This window comes from Beta vulgaris, chromosome 3, assembly GCF_026745355.1.
Source record: "Beta vulgaris subsp. vulgaris cultivar EL10 chromosome 3, EL10.2, whole genome shotgun sequence".
NCBI classification, from domain to species: domain Eukaryota; kingdom Viridiplantae; phylum Streptophyta; class Magnoliopsida; order Caryophyllales; family Amaranthaceae; genus Beta; species Beta vulgaris.
In genome coordinates, this window is record NC_079204.1 from 52,917,897 (window position 1) to 52,934,084 (window position 16,188).

The following is a 16,188-nucleotide window of genomic DNA, read 5'->3' on the forward strand; positions in this document are numbered from 1 at the left end:
CATCCGCGCTTCTTCGTCCTCTTCCTCTTCTCCTGTATCATCCCACTCGACAGATTCCTCCAGGGGATTCTCCTTCAATGTTTTTTGTGTATCATCATTATGGTCAAGGTGTTTGTCAATCCCCAAAGTGTCAGATGTTATTTGAATAATTTCGTTATTGTCAGGAGTAAATTGTGACGTGGACTCCATTATAAGGCTTGCAAGACTCTCGAGACAGCCTCGAGAATCACCCTACTAGCAAGAAACCCTAGAAATCTCCTAGAACCACCCTCCTAAAGAAATTAAAACCTAAGTGCAAAGAATAAGATATATGTTACACCCCTTTTAGCAAATTATATTTATACATCTCTTAACTAACATATAAGATTCTCCCTTAAATTAGATAAATTGATAAGAAAACTAAAGGATGACTAGAATATAATTTTAGAAGAATTTTGTATGTTATTTAAGAATTTAAGATGGGTGATATATAATTTGCTAAAAGAGAAGTAATACAGGGCTTATCCTTTGCTTTAGGTGCCATGGATAGAAAACCCCGTCATTAAATGGATTGTTAATCAAATGTCAATATAGATGTTCAGTTTGTATTCTCAAATATTGACAAATCGAAGAAAAATACATATAAAATTAGATGATATCGAGGAGAAGAAGAAAAATAGAAGAAAGAAAAATGTAATTATTACGTTGATTTTTAGGCACAACGTGGCAATCAGGTAAATTAAATCATAAATCTTGGATGTAACTGTTATCATAACTTATGATGTTATAAACTGTAAACCACCATTTTTTTTGTAAGAAAATTAAATGATATGAAATAAATGATACAATGATATAAGATTCATGGTATTATTTGTAATCCATGCAATTTCTGTCGAAGTCTATTTCATTATGTACGTGGGAAATTTTGCTACATATGGTGTAACATTAAAAGGGTGAAGGTGAATCTATATTTCTTTTTGCTTAAAAAAAACATATAAGGTGATTTTTTTTTCACAAAATTTACTTTTTTTTTGACAAATAAGATATGTTTTGATTACATTTTTATAGAACAATAGTAAGGATTTTTTTACTCATACTTGAGTGGGGACTCAAAAGTTAACATTTATATCTAAGGAAAAGAGAAAATTGGAACTTATTTTGAAATAATGATCGATTTTTTTTAAGTTAAGGTGAAGTCACTTGCAAGCGGGGGAAATTGAGATTTCTTTTTACAAGAGGTGAGACTCAATCACAGAATTTCTAGTATCGGAGGTGATGTCAAGACGAATCAGCTATCACCTGCTGCTCACAATGACTTAAATGTAATAGTTTTTTTTTTTTTTAAGTATAATATCTATATACTAGTAAAAATTCTGCAGTACGCTAATTGCTCAGTAACAGTACTAAAAGTATTAAATAATGTTTTTCCCAGTGCATATTATAGGCATCAGGAAATAGGTGTACAATCTAGCTCCTTATTTAATTAGTAAATTAAAACTCATTTGTCTATAAATTATCATTAATACATATACACAATCGCTATGAGTATTATAGAAGTATAAAGGTACCCGACGTTGTCCGGCCTTGACACTCGTTGTAATTTGTTGTAAACCTCTTTTTGCTAAAAAGGAATATCCGAAGATCCAGTTTTCTTGGAATTATTCGCGTACACATATTTTCTTTATTCTTTACCTTTACGTTTTTCTTTTTTGATGAATTTCTTTTAGCGATCATACGAGTATTTATTTGTTTTTTATGGTAAGGAGGAGAATTTCCTTGCAAAGATGATGAGAAATGAGGATCCTCCTTTTAAATAAGAATAGAACTCCTATAATAAAAAAAGAGAGTTTTACAATTGTTAGGTAAATCTTGATATTCAAAGTAATTATAAGAGTATAATTTAACAAAAATGTAGGATTAAAAACTTGTATACATGTATTTTTAGTGAGGATAATCTTTGGCTATATCTTGGTATCCTAGCCATCTCAATAAAGATAGGAGATCGAGTCATTCGGAGAGTGGGGAGTGGGAGGGTATATGAAATTGTAGGCCTGGGCTAAGCCTTGAGAGTAGGGATGGCAGCGGATCCTGGACCCGGCCCGGATCCGTGGACCCGGATCCGTTTTTCCGGGTTTGGATCCAAAAATTATGGACCCGTTGGATCCGGGTCGGATTCGGGTCCTTTCGTCATGTCACGGATCCGGGTCCGGATATGCATAACAGACCCGTATCCGTATCCGCAGATCCGTTTTTTAAAAAAAATTGCCGACATATTTGGGCTGGCTGGTCCTAAGTCTAACTCCCCTAATTTACTTAGTAAGCTTCTGCCTCTCCTAATTCCTAAACACGTAAAGCTTCTGCCTCTCCTAAAACCCTAGTCCCTACTGCTGGACGCTGGCTGCTACGGTCCCTGCGTGAATTCTCCACCAACTTCCGACGGGTTTTCGCACCAGCTCCGGCGACTGGTTGCTGCGCGCTCTCGACCTGTTCCGGCGGCTTCTTTTCTGCACCAATTCCGGCGCGTTTCTCCACTGTTTCTACAACGCTTCTTAGGTCTTTCTCTCTCTTTTATTTTAATCCCTAATGTTTCATTTGTTCTGCGCGTTTATTTTAATCCTTAGTGTTTCATATTTTCCGGCGATTTGTGGTGGTTGTTTGTATGGTTGTGCTAAAAAAGTTAAGCAACACTTCATAGAGTAGAGGTGGATGCAACAACAATTGAACAATTTGATGAATCACACTTGGCTAATAATGAGAAAAGTTTTAAAACGATAACTATCTTCTTACCTGTGTTCTTCCCCGTCAAAAAAAAAAAAAAAAATACCTGTGTTCTTCATCACCATTCCTAATAAGTCAAACCAGATTACATTTATAACATTGTCAAATTATGGGCTACTCGAGGTAGCTGTTCTACAGAGTATCTCACACATTGTCAAATTATGAAATGAATCGGACCCGTTTTGGACCCGTTTTGGACCCGGATCCGCAGGATCCGTTGGATCTGGATCTGGGTCCAACTTTTTTAGACCCGCCGGATCCGGGTCGGATCTGGATCCAGGGTCTGAAAACGGATCTGGATCCGGGTCCACCTGGACCCGGTCCAGATCCGACCCGTTGCCATCCCTACTTGAGAGAGAGCAAGCCTGTGTATTTCTTTGTAACTGTAAAATAATTATTTTACTTTTATTATTTGCAAATTTGTACAGCTTTAATTTGACGTCTATACTTTTTGATACAGTTGAGATCCGAAGAACAATCCACATGTGAGATGAGATACTCATCCTCCTAAATTAATTTTAGAATATAACCTCCTTTGAGTTTGTAAATTGTCTAGATACTTGGAAAATATTTTAGTTACCTTAAATAAATGATAAGATATTAACATATTTTAGGTGCTAGAGAGTATCTAAAATGAAATTTCATGTGGTTAATGACTTAAATGATAAAATATAATTATTACCTTTTCAAAATCAAGTTACTCAAATTTTGAAAGATTCTTTTTAAAATTTTGATTTCAACTAATTTTCTCAAATAATTATCAAGTTAAACAACTAATTTTGCCAAATAATTAAGCTAATTAGCTACCTTACGAATCGCAACACCTTATCACTTTCAGTTTTATCTTATCAGCAGTTTAGTTTATTTTCAACTAGTATTGCCAAATTAAACAAAACCAATATATAAAAGAGTAGTCCCAATTTAATAAATTTCAATCAGATGACTCTTTTTATAAAGAAGTGATCTACAATGAAGCACCTATAAGAAGAAAAAAATCTATGTCCATCAGCTTTCTAAACTTATTAAATAAAAGGAATAAATTACTTAAAATTACTTTTAATTCCGTTTTTTGGTTTTTTAAATGTAGATGTCATATCAAATAAAAGGAATAAATAACTTAAAATTAGTCATAATTATACTAAACATATTCTTGAAAACTAATAGCATGAAACTAAAAACTATATTTTTTGGTTTATCAAAAAACAAAAAAAAAAGATACCCTAATTGATAATTTTGAGTTGGAGATAGGACAAGTATAATTCTCCCTTCTTTCCTACAATCTTATGACCCAATAAAGTTTAATTTTCTAGAATTTACTTTATCACTTAGATAATCAATAAATACTAACTTCTTTTATTATTATGCGCTGAAGAAAACAAGATCGTGTAGCATGCACGAGATGCAACACATGGACTATGTGCCATTATACTCTTATATTAATAGAAAAAAGAAATCTAAAAAATGTGTAAGGGGATCCATTGACATCAGGACGGAGATAATCTTAGTTGGCCGGGACTGACAGGCCACTGATAATTTTTTTGGCATATTTTTTTTTTTTTTGAACCATACCCGGTTTCCAAAATCCATTTTTGGATCCCGACTAATCCGGATTCGAGCCTGGTCAGGCCCCAATTGGGGGGAAAGCTCTCCCAACACACTCTGCTCCGTTCCCAGGGCTCGAACTCGAAACCTCTGGTTAAGCTAGAACAACTCCCTTACCAGTTGATCTAAGCATGTGTTGGTTTTTGGCATATTTGATATCAAAGGTAATTGATTTCAATTTCAAATATAAAGGTCGGAAATTCGAAACTTGACACTTTTAGTTTTTGGGCGTAAGATCCACCACCAGTATGTTGGCATTGCACTGACCAGTCTGATATGTGGTTATTTGATTCAAATACTACTCTTTGTACGATGATCCATCATACATTGGTCTCTTCCTTAGCATTAGGCCTTGAGTATTAAGACCTTTAATTTATCATCAATTAACTAATCTAACACCCACATCAATATTGATAAACAAAAAGTAATATAAAATGGAAAAAAAAAACTCAAAAAGTACTTCCCTATCAGCTTCTTTTATTTTTTCACTTATTATATTTTGTTGCAATAAACTACAAGCATCTATAAATATGTTATATAGCCGATCCAAACTTACATGACCAATTGAAGAGATCGAAATATTTTCCCTCTTACCAAGGAATCAAATCCAAGTCAAAGTTACAATAACTTAAAGAACAAAAATTATTAAAAGAGACGGTCTAATTTTAATATAAAAGTAGACCTAGTAACTAAATGGATTAAACTAGTGACCGAAATAAATTAACCTAGTCACTATTGGGCTTTAATATTGGGCTTAGCATTGCCTAATTTTAATATAAAAGTAGGCGGTCTCTTACAAGACAAACTCCTTAAAGAAAGCATACATTATCACTCAAAATAACATATAACAATGTTTGAAATGTCTTCATTTTACCCTCCTTCTTTAGGTTGGGAATATCCCATAGAGTTAGGAACCAACCAAGCTTTTCATAATTTTAACTTGGATTCTGTATTTCTTGTTGACTTTTCATCATCTCAAGCTCAAGTTTATCAACAACATCAAGAGTATGATCATATTAAACGAAGTGAATCACCACAAGATACAAGTTCAACGGATCCTTTTATTGATAATAATAATAATAACAATGATTATAATCCCATATTATTATCCAAGAAAATCAATCATAATGCAAGTGAAAGAGTTCGAAGAAAGAAGATCAGCAACTTGTATTCATCTCTACGTAATTTGCTTCCTGAATCAGATCAAAAGGTAAACTTTAATTCAACATTTGCTATATACTACTATATAGTATCGATTGATTTCTTCACACTATAAAACGTTCTTATTTGTTTTGATATTGTCTTCTTGATCTTATATTTGCAAGACCATAATTTTTGTTCATCCAATATAACATATAACCCGAGCTTAGTTCAGTATATATTCTATATAAGAAGATTGTTTTAAAAATTCTAGCTAGGTTAAATTTGAAATGTTTTGGTAACTAAATCAAAACCTTAGCAAATTAGTTCCTCAAACTAAAATAAGAATGAACAATTTTAAGAAGATTATCTTAAGTTTTCAGCTAAATGGAATAAGATCTTTACTGTAAAATATTATTAGATTTTTCACACTTCTATAATATATGTGAGAAAATTTTTAAAGAGAGATTAAAATGTGTCATTATTATTGGTTATTGATTTTCTTTAAAGGAATTATTGATTATCGATTTACTAGTAAGTAACTAAATAAATGATAAATCATGAACAAGTATATTTGCAGTTTTTTTTTTTTTTGATGCTAAGTAACTAATTAAGTAGTTACTAAATTTTTACTGATTGTACTCCAAACTTAATATGAAATTTCATTACATTATCAATGCTTCAATGTGATTTTCTATAAACCAAAACAATCCTTCACATCTTTGTTTAATTAACAAGATATACTTAGTAATGAAACTGTAAACTTTAATACTACCTCCATTTCATATTATTTGCAACGATTAGACATTTTCTACTCACACTTTACGTCAAATTGTTGCAAATTGAAAATTTAACAATATATCTAACATACATTATTTTGATAGTTACCACTTTTGCAAGCACTTATTGATTTCCATAATGCATGAAATTTTATTACAGAAAAAACTAAGCATTCCAGGGACAGTTGTAAGGGTGGTTGAGTATATACCTGAGCTACAAAAAGAAGTGGATGATCTAACTCGTAAAAGGAATGAGCTTTTACCAAAAGTTTCAGCACTACAAGGAAATGCTAGTGATTTTACTCCAGACAAAAAGCAAAAAATATGCACGAGTAATGAGACAATGTCATGTTCAATATCAGCAAATAAATTGGGTGATAAAGAAATGGTGATCCAAATATCAGCATTTGAAAGAATATCATTGTCTGAAGTGATCTTGCTACTTGAGAAAAATGGTTATGCTGTTATTGACATTTCTTCTTTTCAATCCTTTGGAGGAACAACATTCTACAATATACATTTACGGGTAAGATTTTATGATTCTGTATGTTATTGTCCAAACATCCTCTTATCCCAGAAAATAATTAGATGTTAGATGAGTTTTTATTTCTTAATCTCAAAGTTATATATGTGTGTAACAGATGGAAGGAAGCTACACTGTAAACTTCGATACTGTGAATGAAGCATTGTTGTCGTCCCTACTTGAGAAACAGAAACAGAAACAGAAGCAAGTTCACGTGTATTATTAGTGTGGAGGAACAACCTAAAACACATTTTGGCCCTTAAATATCTAACCATTTTGTAAATTGCAATCGATCCAATTGTATTTTCAGAGTTTAGATAAAACCTCGTTAAATTAATATGTATCCTCTCTACAATAAGGAACAACTTAACTATGCAAATTTCTATAAGTATATCATTTTACTCTTAATTACTTCCTAGGTTTAAAGATGGTACATTATCTTTTAAAATTTTGAGACCAATGTAATATAATGATTTATTTTATATTGAGAGTTAGAGGAGCGTTCGCTTCACCTGAACTTAACTAAACAAGGCGCGCTTATGAGACATGATCAGCCATAATTTCACCTTATATTTACACTTGGGTGAACATGATCAGGCTTTACTAGACTTGAGTTTTAAGAGGTAAAAGAATGCATCCTTAGAGTGAAATTAAAAAATTACCTATGATCCATAACTTCCCATGGACCAATCAAGGTTCCCTTGATGCATTCAACCGAAACTAAATATCAATATTGTAGCTCAGTTTTTTTCACTGTTTTTTAATGATAAGAGAATGACCCTATTTAAACCTCAACTCTCAGTCTCTCATTTTCTTGGGTTGACATTTACGAGTCAGGATCTTGAGATTAAGGGAAATGATAAGAGAATTCCCGCTCCCAAACACCACGCACACTTGGCAAGATTCAAACTTAAAATATCAAGGATCTAAGATAAGAGTTTTGTCAAATTAATGACCAAGTATTACTTGGTATATATATTCTAGCTCAATTTGAGTTCCTTTACATTAGATGAGATGTCAAATACTTCATCATGAATCATACCCCCACGACATTCCTAAAGTTGAAAGTCTTAAAAAAATTCATACATGGGTTGATATGCTTGTGTATAATCTCAGCTCCAAAACTCCAAACATTCATAAAATTTATCCATCCATGTGAAGTTATCAGGATCCGCATCCTACTTTGGATCGTAGAGATCGATAGAATTGAATCGGTGAGATCGGATCGTAGGACTATAAGATCCTACAAATTGAGTAAAATAGAGATGATTATGCTATAATATAGTGAAAAATTCATGTTAAAAATCTAAAAATATTCATTATGACTTATTTAAATTAGCAAATAGTACCGGTAGTAATTCAATACTCTAAGAATTAAGTAACAGGCAACTAAAACCTAATAGGATAAATATAAGATGCAAAATTACTTTATGTTTTTTTATGATATATGATCGAATCGTAGAATCGTATTAATATCTTGTCATGTATTTTTTGTGGTTGGGTAGGATCGAATGATCCTACAATATTAAGATCCTAGTACGAAGAATTGTGGTCGATACTTCTAAGTCGTAGAATCGTAGGATCCTAAGATCATTATTGGAATTATAACAACAAAGCATCCATGTACCTTAAACGGATCTATAGATATTAAAATAGGACATGTTTCTGCTAAGAAATTGAGGGTGATCATGAGTGTTGATGTGTGCTGAGAAACTTGATATGGCCCCATGAAGGTACGTCTGAGCTCCGTTATCCGTACATCGGAATCCTGCAAAAGGTAAGGTTAGCCTACCCCGGGGTGGTCCCGGGATCGCCCCTCCGACGCTCAAGTCAGTAAATGATTGAGGTAGAGAGAGAAAGGGATCAATGTAGAGAGAGATGCTCTGGGTTTGGCAACTTAGAGTTGCTTACCTTTGTCTGGTGAGACAACCCCTATTTATTGAGGAGAGGAGCCCCAATAAATGAGGGCATTTTGGTCACCTCCAGCTGGTGGAGGGATGGCTTCCCTAGATGTAGGGGCATTTTAGTAACTTTGCCCTAGGTGGGCTGGTCCAAGAAATGGGCCCAAACAATTAGCCCCACGCCAAGCAATCGGAGTGAAAATCGCCATTTTGGCTTGGTTGATTGGCGGAATTTTCATGCCGGATCGCAGCGGAGGAAATCTTCTGGCGCTAGGATTAACCAAGCACGGGGGTCTCGCTGAGTGGCCGAGCGGCTTTTCCCGTGGCCGAGCTGGCCGACCGGGTGCCGGGCTGGCCGAGCCGATGCCAGGCTGGCCGAGCCGGTGCTAGGCTGGCCGAGCTGGTGCTGGGATGGCCGAGCGGCTTTTTCCAGTGGCCGAGCCGGGTCTTGCGCGGATTAAGCGAGCAGGTGCTAGGAAGGCCGAGTGGCTTCTTGTGGCCGACCGGATGCCAGGCTGGCCGACCGAGTCTACGGGCCGAGCCACTATGCCGGTCAAGCGACTTCACGGGCCGACCCGCTTTCTTGGCCGACCGAGTCCACTGGCCGACCGGGTAACATGGTCAAGGCTTTGAGGCTGGCCGAGCTGGTCCCTTGGCCGACCAGGTGCTTCGAGGGTGGCCTCAGGCAGGCCAACCCAGGTGCTTCGACCCGGATGCTTCGAGGGTGGCCGATCTGCTGGCCGACCCGGGTGCTTCGAGGGTGGCCGAGCTCCCTTGGCCGAGCTACCTTGGCCGAGCTCCCTTGGCCGAGCTACCTTGGCCGAGCTCCCTTATCCGAGCTGGTCTCTTGGCCGAGCTCCCTTATCCGAGCTGGCCCTTTGGCCGAGCTTCCTTGGCCGAGCTCCCTTTGGCCTAGCCGAGTGGATGCATAGTCGAATGGCAGATCAGGTGCCTTTGGTCAAGAGGTCGACCCGGTGCCTTCGGGTGCCTTGATGAGGGGTTGACCGGGTGCGCCTAGACCGACCAGCTTCATAGTCCGACCAGGTGCCTAGGCCGAGTGGCCGAGCAACTCTCGAGCTTTGCTGGCCGAGGAGGTGCTTAGGTTGAGTAGGTCCTTTTGCGGATCCGAGGCCACTCGGATGAGGAGCTAATAATGCGCCTCATGCTGTCCGAGTGGGCACATGAAGTACTTTAGCTTAATTTTAGCCAAGTATAAGAGCGACTCGCCAAAGGAGAGGGGGCCTCTTAGTGGCCGAGCGGGTCTCCAATAAGCCGAGCGGGTCGTACGCCACTCGGATGAAGAGCTAATGAGCCTCATGCTGTTCCGAGTGGGTGCCATAAGGTACTTAGCTTTAATTTGGCTAAGTATGAGAGCGACTCGTCAAAGGAGAAAGCTACTCCTAGTGGCCGAGCGACTCGATTTGTTTGCACTTTAGCTATTTTCGCTAAATGGTAGGTTACTCCTGGCCTAGCCGAGGAGGTACCGCGGGATACACGATCGACTCGGAAGGCTGATGAGCCCCAAGTTTGGCCGAGGAGGTGCCTTCTCTTGCTAATCATTCAAGACTTAGGAGATCGACTCAACCAAGGAGTGAAGGCCTCTGGGCTGAGTTGGATGGACGCGGCTCGGATGAGGGGCCAATGAGCCCCAAGCTTGTCCGAGCCGGTGCCATCTCTCGCTAAGTCAATCTGGGACTTAGGAGAGTGACCCAACTAAGGAGGGAGACCTCCTTGGGCTTGAGTTGGGTGGACGCGGCTCGGATGAGGGGCCAATGAGCCCACGCTTGTCCGAGCCGGTGCCGTCTCTCGCCAAGTCAAACTGGGACTTGGGAGAGTGACCCAACCAAGGAAGGCGGCTCCCTTGGGCCGAGTTAGGTGGACGCGGCTCGGATGAGGGGCCAATGAGCCCCATGCTTGTCCGAGCCGGTGCCGTCTCTCGCCAAGTCAAACTGGGACTTGGGAGAGTGACCCAACCAAGGAAGGCGGCTTCCTAGGGCCGAGTTAGGTGGACGCGGCTCGGATGAGGGGCCAATGAGCCCCATGCTTGTCCGAGCCGGTGCCTGCTCTCGCTAAGTCTATCTGGGACTTAGGAGACTTACTCAACCAAGGAGGAGTGCCTCCCAGGGCCGAGTTGGTTGGACGCGGCTCGGATGAGGGCCAATGAACCCCAAGCTTGTCCGAGCCGGTGCCTGCTCTCGCTAAGTCTATCTGGGACTTAGAGACTTACTCAACCAAGGAGGAGTGCCTCCCAGGGCCGAGTTGGTTGGACGCGGCTCGGATGAGGGGCCAATGAACCCCAAGCTTGTCCGAGCCGGTGCCTGCTCTCGCTAAGTCTATCTGGGACTTAGGAGACTTACTCAACCAAGAGGAGTGCCTTCCTAGGGCCGAGTTGGTTGGACGCTGGCTCGGATGAGGGGCCAATGAACCCAAGCTTGTCCGAGCCGGTGCTGATGAAATACTTAGCCTTGAATTTGGCTAAGTACGAGGCCGAATCGTTAGAGAGAGGGGGTCTCCTGGTGGACGAGCGACTCGATTTGTTTGCACATAGCTATTTTTGCTAAGTGTTAGGGTATTCCTGCTGCATAGCCGAGGAGGTACCGCTATATATGCTCGACTCGGGGCGCTAATGAGCCCCATGCTTCCCGAGGAGGTCTTCCGACGCTACTCAGATCATGAGTAGGTTAAATAGTTGATACTTAGCCGTTTTTCGACTAAGTTAGTGGGACGCTCCTTTTCTGACTGAGGAGGTGCCCATGACGGGGATTCTCGACTCGGGGAAGCTAGGGAGATCCATGCTTCCCGAGGAGGTCTTCTGACGCTACTCAGATCTCGAGTAGGTTCAATAGTTGATACTTAGCCGTTTTTCGGTTAAGTTAGTGGACGCTCCTTTTCTGACTGAGGAGGTGCCCATGATGGAGATTCTCGACTCGGGGAAGCTAGGGAGATCCATGCTTCCCGAGGAGGTCTTCTGACGCTACTCAGATCTCGAGTAGGTTCAATAGTTGATACTTAGCCGTTTTTTCGACTAAGTTAGTGGGACGCTCCTTTTCTGACTGAGGAGGTGCCCATGATGGAGATTCTCGACTCGGGGAAGCTAGGGAGATCCATGCTTCCCGAGGAGGTCTTCGACGCTACTCAGATCTCGAGTAGGTTCAATAGTTGATACTTAGCCGTTTTTTCGACTAAGTTAGTCGGGGGAGGCTTCTCCATATTTGAGTGCCATGGAGAAGTTTTTATTCAGGAGATGACGAACATCATCGACCTCCATCAATTGTATTCATTTGACCAGCTGAGGCGTTCAAGCAACTAGCCCCACGTTGGATGATCGGATAGGGTAGCATCATTCTTTCCCAAGGCGATCGTCCAGCGGAAACCAGGAGATCTACGCTCCCGGGTACCCTGCTAAGCCTGAGAGGGGGGGGGGGGAAGCCCAGTGAAAGTTAGGAAGCAACGCCCTCGAACTTTTGCGAAGTATAAGCTCCCGAACAGCTCCCTTGGCCGAGATTGTGCCTCGCTTCAAGTTATGCTCAATACAGGATGGCCGACCGGGTCCCTGTCCGAGCAGGTATCAGTGAATTACTTAGCCTAAATTTGGCTTAAGTATAAGGGCGGCTCGACGAAGGAGAGAGGGTCTCCTATCAGCTGAGCGGGTCGGATGCCACTCGGATAAGGGACTAATGAGCCACATGCTGTCCGAGTGGGCGCCAATTTAAGTACTTAGCTTGAATGAGTACGCCGCTAAGTATGAGTGACTCAGCAAAGGAGAAGGGGTCTCCTAGTGACCGAGCGGGTCCAGATATGGAGGATATGGGTCTATTTGAGCTTCGCCCTTTTGACGTCATGAATACTCCGGTATGCTGACTTAGCCATTTTTGGCTATGTTAGTGAGATTTCCCCTCCTGACTGAGGAGGTGTATGGCGAAATTCTAGCCTTTTGAGCCTCCTTTTGCTCGCCTCTATTGGCTTGATAGTCTTAGTTTTGCTGGACTGATCTGGGTGATGCAAGGCTTTTGATAGTGTGCCTTTGAAGCTGAGATAAATTTCTCATAAGTTGAGTAGGCATCTGAGGCCGAGTAGATGTCTCGGCTGAGCAAGCACCCAAGGATGAGCAAGTACCCAAGGATGAGCAAGTACCCAAGGATGAGTGGGTACCTTAAATGAGTAGACATCGTCGGTGAGTCGATGTTCTTGATGAATAGGCCCCTCTGGCCTAATTACATCATACACTCGAGGGTGCCACTTCTTGTTCTGGAGAGGTTTTACGGTTCTGAGTCAACACACCCCTTGCTCAGGTCAGTCTTCATGGGTTGTGTTCTTTCATACAACTTGTTCTGAGTGATAACGTGTTTTGCCCTTTGGGGGTTGACGCGGTCCTTCCCTCTATTTAGGCCCTAGCCGGTTAGGCTGACCATCTCAAGAAAGACGAATGATTTCCTCACGACGAGTGGAAACCATACAGATCCGACTTTGCTGGAGAGTTTGTTGGAGATGAGATGCAATCAAGGTGACGTTTTTTGAAGTTATGGGCATTGGGTCAGCTATTCATATCTGACCTGCTGCTGCGGGATGACCGACTCCGTAGTGGATTCTCCATTGGGGTTGAATCCTCATCATTCGAATAGAGGGATAGCACCATAGGTGCATATGGGTTGCTTGAGCTCTCTAGGAACGGTTGGCTTGGGAGCATGTCTTCATGGTTGGGGCCATTGCTGAGTAGCAATGAGGTGAGTTTTGCTGAGTAGCAACAAGGTGAATCTTGCTGAGTGGTGGCGAAGTAACTTCTTGTACTATCCCCACAGACGGCGCCAAACTATTTCTGCTAAGAAATTGAGGGTGATCATGAGTGTTGATGTGTGCTGAGAAACTTGATATGGCCCCAAGAAGGTACGTCTGAGCTCCGTTATCCGTACATCGGAATCCTGCAAAAGGTAAGGTTAGCCTACCCCGGGGGTGGTCCCGGGATCGCCCCTCCGACGCTCAAGTCAGTAAATGATTGAGGTAGAGAGAGAAAGGGATCAATGTAGAGAGAGATGCTCTGGGTTTGGCAACTTAGAGTTGCTTACCTTTGTCTGGTGAGACAACCCCTATTTATTGAGGAGAGGAGCCCCAATAAATGAGGGCATTTTGGTCACCTCCAGCTGGTGGAGGGATGGCTTCCCTAGATGTAGGGGCATTTTAGTAACTTTGCCCTAGGTAGGCTGGTCCAAGAAATGGGCCCAAACAGGACATATAAAAAAACTAACAATTGTCCAAACATATGCAATGAGCTTTGCATCTTAGTAATCAATTATATGGATTCAATAACAATTGAATTGGAAAGAAGTATTTGATTTTAACAATATATGATAGGCCTGAAACGAAGCTTAGTTGTAATTTGTAGAAGGTATGTCCTTTTCAAATCAAACATACATACACTCATGAGTCAACATTAGACATTGGTTGGCCTATCTAACAAATTATTTATTGATAAGCAGGAAGAAGTGCATTATAGAAGAAGCGAAAGGAGATTTTGAGTTCCAGTGTCACTACTCTCACTGCAGTGGTGCCAATCGAGCATGCTCGATCGGAAACTACTCACTCGTGCTCGCTAAGCTCGATTCATGCTCATTTAACTTGATCATCGCTCGACTCGAGCTCGTAACTCAAACATGTTCGACTTATGACAGACGACCCGTATAAATACATTAGTTATTGCATTCGATCACATAGAGTATATCGAGCTATTAAAGAAGTAGAAGAACTTCTGGATTTTCTTAAAGCGAGTTTTACATACAAAAACTGTAATAAGTACATGACCTTCAAGCTCCATTTTGACGATACTTTCAAGCAATGAAGCACTGCACTTGTTGTGACACATATTTCTATTCTTTTTATTTTGATTTTTCTCAGTGTAATCTAGGGTATTTATTATCAATATCTGATCAGGTCAATCCGATACGTGACCCCGGTCGATCTAATCCAGTTTATAGGACATCTGATTCGATTTTTAAATTTTCAGATATTTCGAGTCTGATATCCTAAAATTTTCGGAGAATTTTTCTGATATCCAATCTGAAACTTATTTTGTTAACTTTTCCTTTGGAAAATGTATTTTTTAGTTTTCAGATACTTGATGCGATCCGAAATTTCGGATATCTGATTTTTTTGGTGTCATCTTTTTCCTGATCAGAAATTCAGATATCCGGAATTTCTAATCGGATTAGATTATCCTAAATGAACATAATCCACGTTTTATTTGTTGTAAATATCTAGGTACTAGGTAGCGATCTGTTTTTCTTGTTATTTAATTCAGGCTAATTATACGAAATCTACGATTTTGATCAATCTAATTTTACTCCTCACATTACGAGTTCATTTAATATATATATATATATATATATATATATATATATATATATACTCGGATGTAATATGTGAATGGTACACCCAAAAGTAATTTTTGCTCATTTGCTCATTTGGACCTCTCTTTCTTTTATACATTTTGCTTTCAAATGAACAATAAATGAGCAGAAAAATAATCTTGGGTGTACCATGTTCACGGTACACCTGATTGTATGATAATTTTTTTGTAAAATTACCTTAAGCATTTGTTGATAAAAAGATGATAATTTTTGTGATTCATGGTTTGATTACCAAATTAATTTGAATCCGTTTTATAAGCCAAAGTAAGTCGGCATTGTTCTCGATTATTTTTTTTTTTTTAAAAAAACCTTTCTAATTCAATCAAACCCTAGATCCTAGTTAGACCTTGGCATGGGTCGGGTTTGTTCAAGGGCTCGACCTGCAGGCTTGGGAAAATGGTGGACCGGCTCGAGCCCATGAGTGGAGGATCGTGTCGAGTCAGGCCTGAAATTTCCAGATTTTATCTACGGTCCGACTTGGGCCTCCTGCAGGTCTGATCCGTGTTTTATGTTGTTTTTTGGATTAATTATCGGTAGTTTTAGACTAGAAATTAAGGAGAAGCAGTGTTCGCTCCACGAGTTCATGCCGGGCCTGAATCAATTTTTTTTGACCATGACAGACCCATGCATCGGACAACGGGCACGGCCAGTGTAGCCCGTGCCCACCACTAATCCTAGTTATTCCACACTCTATGTAAGTTTTATTTGGTCATTTTGTTGTAAGTTTGAAAGTTTGCTAAATTAAGGTCAAGCGTAAATTAAAAGTATGTTTCTCTCAAGCACGTATATATACAATTAGGATGTCAGAGCATGTACAATGGCTTGGTTTTAGTTGGTCTAGCAAAAAGTAAAGCTAGTTTTAATTGGTTTTACCATTGAGAAACTTGATCCTGGGAGTTGGTTGGTCTAGAATTCCAGACCATCAACACCTCGAATGGCGTGCATTGGGTGAGGGAGAAGATGACAAGTGGCAAAAAAGCTGGGCCGGATTTTTGTTTTAAAAAAAACACACGCTAGGGAGATGCTGCCATGTGGGAAGTTCAGAAAGGGAACGTTAGCAGATGATGCCACGCGGATTTTTGTCA

The 16,188-nt window shown here is 40.2% G+C and overlaps 1 protein-coding gene across 1 annotated transcript; it reads left to right on the top strand.

Moving 5' to 3' along the window:
• The first annotated feature begins 5,209 nt into the window (after window positions 1–5,209).
• On the top strand, window positions 5,210–7,027 carry LOC125495769 (transcription factor bHLH101-like). Its single transcript, XM_048640587.1, has 3 exons — window positions 5,210–5,569; window positions 6,439–6,804; window positions 6,920–7,027. Exons 1-3 carry the CDS (start codon window positions 5,210–5,212, stop codon window positions 7,025–7,027), a joined length of 834 nt encoding a protein of 277 aa, XP_048496544.1.
• Window positions 7,028–16,188: the final 9,161 nt, after the last annotated feature.

What these genes read in the sequence shown, in the direction of transcription:
- LOC125495769 (XM_048640587.1), top strand. Translation starts at nt 5,210, where the DNA reads ATGTTTGAAATGTCTTCATTTTACCCTCCTTCTTTAGGTTGGGAATAT. An exon ending in TTCCTGAATCAGATCAAAAG is followed by an intron (nt 5,570 to 6,438) that starts GTAAACTTTAAT and finishes ATTTTATTACAG; the next exon opens with AAAAAACTAAGCATTCCAGG. An exon ending in TCTACAATATACATTTACGG is followed by an intron (nt 6,805 to 6,919) that starts GTAAGATTTTAT and finishes TGTGTGTAACAG; the next exon opens with ATGGAAGGAAGCTACACTGT.